The sequence below is a fragment of the Pristiophorus japonicus genome, chromosome 13, assembly GCF_044704955.1.
Source record: "Pristiophorus japonicus isolate sPriJap1 chromosome 13, sPriJap1.hap1, whole genome shotgun sequence".
In the NCBI taxonomy this organism is placed as follows: domain Eukaryota; kingdom Metazoa; phylum Chordata; class Chondrichthyes; family Pristiophoridae; genus Pristiophorus; species Pristiophorus japonicus.
Window position 1 is genome coordinate 21159803 of NC_091989.1, and position 6000 is coordinate 21165802.

The 6000-nt window shown below is 45.8% G+C and overlaps 1 protein-coding gene across 2 annotated transcripts in view; it reads right to left on the reverse strand.

Annotated features, from left to right (window-relative positions):
- Positions 1 to 5663, reverse strand: part of ube2h (ubiquitin-conjugating enzyme E2H (UBC8 homolog, yeast)) — a 156241-nt gene extending 150578 nt beyond the window's left edge. The window contains exon 1 of one of the 2 annotated variants that reach the window (XM_070897211.1): positions 5237 to 5663. In XM_070897211.1, the coding sequence (XP_070753312.1) occupies positions 5237 to 5289 (53 nt within the window). In that variant the 5' untranslated portion in view covers positions 5290 to 5663. Of the gene's footprint in view, positions 1 to 4304; positions 4368 to 5236 lie in introns of those variants that run through there. The other variant, XM_070897213.1, reaches the window with a different exon arrangement.
- Positions 5664 to 6000: the final 337 nt, after the last annotated feature.

The window sequence follows — 6000 nt, forward strand, 5'->3', positions numbered from 1 at the left end:
AGCAATTCATGCATATCACACAAGCTGCATTTTTCCTTTGGACAGCCCAGTATTTCCAATGTTCAATTATTTTCCTGTCTCGATTAGGTCTGTAGCAGAATGACATTCTCAGTCACCTTTGGCAAACAGCACTGCGCGATAATGCAAAAAGTACTAATTATCCCTTGCATCAACCAGTTCTGTTCTCCTCCCATGAAACACACACAACATTCCAAAACTAGACAAAATATATATTGCCATTTATTTAAGAACATTAGCTTGGACAAACATCATTAATGAAACTTGGTAAGTACCCACTGCCTACTTAGTAGTTTCCAGTCTTGGCACCTGATGCAGACGACACTTGCGTTTATGCACACTCAGGAGGTTAGACTCCAAACCATTGTCGACAACTTCAGTATTGAAGCACTGACCACACTCGATCAGCTTCGCTGGGCAGGCCACATAGTTCACATGCCAGATACGAGACTCCCTAAGCAAATGCTTTATGTGGAGCTCCTTCATGGTAAAAGAGCCAAAGGTGGGCAGTGGAAGCGTTACAAGGACACCCTGGTAAAGTGCGACATCACCATTGACACCTGGGAGATCCTGGCCGAAGACCGCCCAAGGTGGAGAAAGTGCATCTGGGAAGGCGTTGAGTTCTTCGAGTCTCAACGCAAAGACCGAGAAGAGGTCGGGGTAGACAGCGGAAGGAGCGCGCGGCAAACCAGCCCCACCCACCCCTTCCCTCGACGAATGTCTGTCCTATCTGTGAGAGTCTATGGCTCCCGTATTGGACTGTTCAGCCACCAGAGAACTCACTTTGGAGTGGAAGCAAGTCTTCCTCGATTCCGAAGGACTGCCTATGATGGAGAGTCTGGGCCTTACATTAAACATCCATAAGACAAAGGTTCTTTACCAACCTGCCCCCACCACACAGTCCTGATCCCCGATTATCAAGATCTATGACGAGACTTTGGACAATGTGGACCACTTCCCATACCTTGGGAGCCTACTATCAGCAAGGACAGACATCGATGACGAAGTCCAACAGCAGTGCAGCCTTCGGTCGCCTGAGGAGAAGAGTGTTCAAAGACCAGGGTCTCAAACCCGATACCAAGCTCATGGTCTGCAGAGCAGTAGAGTTAGCCGCCCTCCTATATGCTTCAGAGACATGGACTATGTATAGTAGGCACCTCAAAGCACAGGAGAAGTACAACCAATGCTGCATCTGCAAATTCCTGCAAATTCACTGGCAGGATAGGCACACCGTCAGGTCAACATGGCCACCATCGAGGCACTGACCACGCTCGATCAGCTCCTAGGGACGCGACAGGCCACATTGTCCGCATGCCCAATACCAGACTCACGAAACAAGCACTTTATTCCAAGTCCTATCACAGCAAGCGAGTCCCAGGAAGACAGAAAACACTTCAAGGACACCCTCAAAGACTCCTTGAAAATAATGTAACAGCCCCACCGACTCTTGGGGAATCCCTGGCCCAAGACCGCTCAAAGTGGAGGAGAAACATCCAGGAAGGCACCAGACACTTCGAGTCTCTTCATTGAGGGCAGGCGGAAGCCATGTACAAACAGCGGAAGGAGCGTACGACAAATCAAGCACTCCACCCACATCATCCCTCCAACCACCATCTGCCCCACCTGTGAGAGACTATAGATCTCACCTTAGAACTCATTTTAGTGTGGAAGCAAATCATCCTGGACTCTGGGGTACTGCCCAAGAAGAAGGAGTTGCTTCTAGTCTTGGCACCTGGTGCACATGGGAGGGATTACAAGATAGCAAACTGATCAAGGTGGGTTAGATGATTTTGGACATTGCAAGAGAGAATTCGAGTAGTTTAAAACTACTCTCTGAACCCCAAGATAAAATTGCACTCCTGGATCTCCAGGCCATTCATCATTTATTTTTAATTGTTCAGGCCCTCTGGTCTTTGCGCTCCAATGTCGTCTCCTCCTTCTGCTCTCCCCCCACTCAACCATCGATGGCAGACTTCAGCTATCATGACCCACACTAATTCTCCACTCATCAAATTCCTGCTGGGTGTCCCTTTGTGAAGTGTCTTGGGTTTCAGTCAGTTTGTTGTGATTTCAAAGGCTCATCTTATTCCATTTTAGGTCCTTTCCACTGATAAGGGACACAAGTGCAGACGCCAACAGTAAAGACAATATGACCCTGATACAAAAGGATGATTGCACTGGAAATATCAATAATGGTCTAGTGACAGAGGCACCACCCAGTATAGTACACATATTATACAGAGCAGAAAGTCCAAGTTTGATTCCCAACCTCTGCCATGTTGGCAGATCTTAACCAGTTGGAGCACTCAGTACTGGGAAGAAACCAACCAAGGCTTTTATTACTAAAGAACAAGTCCTAATGGAAAGTATCCATATGTATACAGCAGAGAGAACAGAATCCAGCACAGGCGCAGCATCCTGAACAGTTAAATAGACCACCTGCATTCAATGTCTAGGCTCCAACCTGGAATCAGTTGCCCATGGAGTCATCACCCCAAGAGTCAACACCTTCAGGACATCAGGTGAGAAAATTGTGTTTTTATATATAAAAGTCCTCAAAAGGAAGATTAAAATTATAACAAACACACTTCTATTTTATTTTTCTCGTTCTCTCCCCCATCTTCCCTCCCTCACACCAAGGAGGGATGAGTGATGTAGGGTGTGGTCCCACAGATGCTGGAAGAGGCCTGTGAAACCATTCAGCTCACAGATGACAGTGAGGGACATCACCACAACTGAGCCTGACCCTGTTCTCACCCACCATACTTTTTAAATCAATCAGTGACCAAACACAAAATTCTTTTCCGCTTTCATCTCCGGAGCCAACTGCGGCATTCTGCCAAAACAACCGGTCGCAGTTCAGCATAATGCAGCACCACAAAGGGGAGCCGGAGGTGTCTTAGTATTACTTTAAAAGGAATACATCAATTACGATACAAGACCCATATATTCAAACCTGCTCTGGCACAATACTTAATCATGAGTTCAACACCAAGCAAGACAATACAGACCTTTGGCGAAAGGTTAACTCTGCTTCTCTCTCCACAGATGCTGCCTGACCTGCTGAGTATTTCCAGCATTTTCTGTTTTTATTTAATACAGATCTTTGCATCATGCAATCAGCCACCTCTATGCAAAACCTACCAACTATGCTGGACAAAGAGAAATGGCATACCTAGTTGCCTTCCAAATGTGGCTGCAGAAATACAGAGGTAATTAAATGAGCTAAAGAGACAGGACAGAACGGGTCAGTGACATTGAGCATTGGCACTGCCGTTTGGTGCCACGGAGTAAAGACTGAAACCTGGGGGGGGCGGGGGGGGGAACAAAATCTCTAGCACCCCCCAGTAGTCGCTGACAGAGGAGATTGGCAGAGGTCTGGGAATAGGCAGAGAGCCTGTCCTCTGGCCAAACATAATCACAGAAAATGCTCAAACATTTTTTTTTTTAAATAAAAGGGACCAGACAAGCTTTAAAATGTAACCAGCGTGCAAGATGACAAAATGTTTTAGCATTTTTCTTCAATTATATGCAGTACTGACCCTTTAAACAGAAAATTTTATACGAGAAAGACAACAGCAGCCAGCTCAGAATAAGTAACCCAAGATGATAGAATCAACCTCCAACTAATGACCTTCATAATACACACCAAGTAGCCTTTGCAATGACAGCTTTAAAACTTGTTCAAAACATTACATCATTCCATTTTTTTAATATAAAACGGTTCTGGCATTTTTCTGGGGAAAGAGTTGGTCGCGAACCCCACAAGGGGAAGGCGGACTGTTGTTTATTAGTCATTTGTCACTTGTGTGTGCCCCCCCCCCCACCACCACCACCACAACAAGAGAGCTAGCCGTCTAAGTACAACTCTTTCTTTTGTGGTGTCAGCTGGTGTGTGTGTTTGTGTGTTAAGTAAGCTCCTCCTCCAACCCAATTCCGGCTGGTAACAGTGCAGCCAATCGCTCTCTGCAGCTCGCTTTAGGACCAACAGTTGCTGTCCAACGAGTTCCAGCAGGTAGCACCATATATATATATATATAAAAACACAAGCCCAAAATGGGTGAGGGGGGGTAACAAGATATTAAATGTAAAATATTCGTTGCACAACCCCCCCCCTTTCTAAAAAAGGAAAAAAAAAAATCAATAAATCCGCTCCAATACATTTTAAACAAGCGACAAAAATGACCCTTACAAGCCAGCACTCCAAAACATGCACAGGAAACACCAAAAAATGTAAAATTATTCACGAACAAAAAAACAACAAAGATCGTTATGCAGCACCTTACACATTAGGCATTCGATCAGCTAGGATGGCATAAATGGAGCATTAAAATATCACCCGATTATAAGAGTTGACATCGCCACTCGAATTCCTTCAGTTTTTCTCTTTCTCTCCCCCATCCCCCCCCCCCCCTCCCCTCCCAAGTAAACCTAGACAGATCAACAGGCCAAAAATACCCTGGAAATACACGTCAGACAATCCCCAACCTCTTTTGTAGCTGAAACCATACAAACAAGGTTTGAGATGTGACGCTGCCTTTTAATCATAAATCGTTTGTTGAAACGTTAAATCTGGCTTTCAAACATATGACACACAAAAATAACAGGGTTGGATTTTTTCAAAGATAAAGGCCTAACAAGCATCAGAACAATTTGAAATTAAAATAAAATCCCTCAACGACCAAGAACCATAATCTTATCTCAAATTCGGAACTGAAAACGCCACAAATTTAAATTAAAAATTCCTAACACACAAAAGGCGAACCCAAACGTCCCCCCCCCCGCCAAACCCCCCAATAAAAAAACTCAACACTGGGCATAGAGAGAATTCAACTTCAAAATAAAAAAGAGGAAACCTTGAAATTCATCACCATTTGGATGTTGACACATAATTTTTTTGATATAAACCATTGCACATCTTGAGGAGCTGACAAACAAAACCCTCAGAAAATCCCAACCTAAAACCACCGTGTCAGCTGCCTATTTACACACGGTTAGAGACATAGTATATATAAAATAGCCACGGATGGGCCGAGCCTGCGGTGCAATATGTAAAATAATAAAAACAAAAATAAAATCCTCCTTCAACACAAACAAACGGCGCATTTGACACGATAATTAACAGGCGAGACAAAGAAGAGGAGGAGGGGAGGAAAGAGGGAGAGAGCGTTGGTTGCTGAAGCCTCTCCGAGGGGAGGCTCGCTTGTCGGAAGGATACAGTTTGACCACATCGGTGTCCATTCGCCTTTTCCCGGGGCTCGGGGAGGACATGTTGGTGCGGTTGAGGAAGCGAGCGGGCGGGCTGTAGTTCCTTCTCTCGGGCCTGTCTTTCCTCCAACGCCCGCGTACACCACACACAGAAAACAAAACTCTCTCAGGTGCAAATCGAGGGGCGAAATCCCTTTGGAGGGGGTTGCAAAAAATATGATCTATATTCAGTCAACAACAACAACAAAAACCAAGAGGGGGGCAAACTGTGTGTGTCGCTCTGAGGGGATTGGACCCCCTCTCTTCGCTCTTCACTCGGACGCCACTTTGTCTTCTTCAGGCTCTGAGGTGATTCTCTGCCAGATTGTGGGGTTCACTTTAATGATCGCTCGGCGATGGCGGCTGTTTGTTTCCCCCCCCCCACCCCTTCCTCACAGGGTGCTCCCCTCGACCACCGCCACCCTTCCTTCTTTCTTTCCTTCCTTCCTCCTTCTTCTTCTTTTCTTCTTCTTCTTCTTCTTCCAAACACTCTTATTTATTTATTTATTTATTTATTTATTTTCTTTCTCTGTCTCTCTCACTCACTCACTCTTTCCTCTTCTTTCCCCCCTCACTCACTCTCCGGTTGCCTCTAGCTCTGACTCCTCTCTGATCCTGAACCTTCTCTTCAACCCTCGCCCGTGACGTTGACGTTGTTGTTTGTCGGCGTCGTCGTCCATGACGCTCATACGTCACGGCGCGCCAGCCCCGCCCCCTTTGTCGCAAAGCACCCAG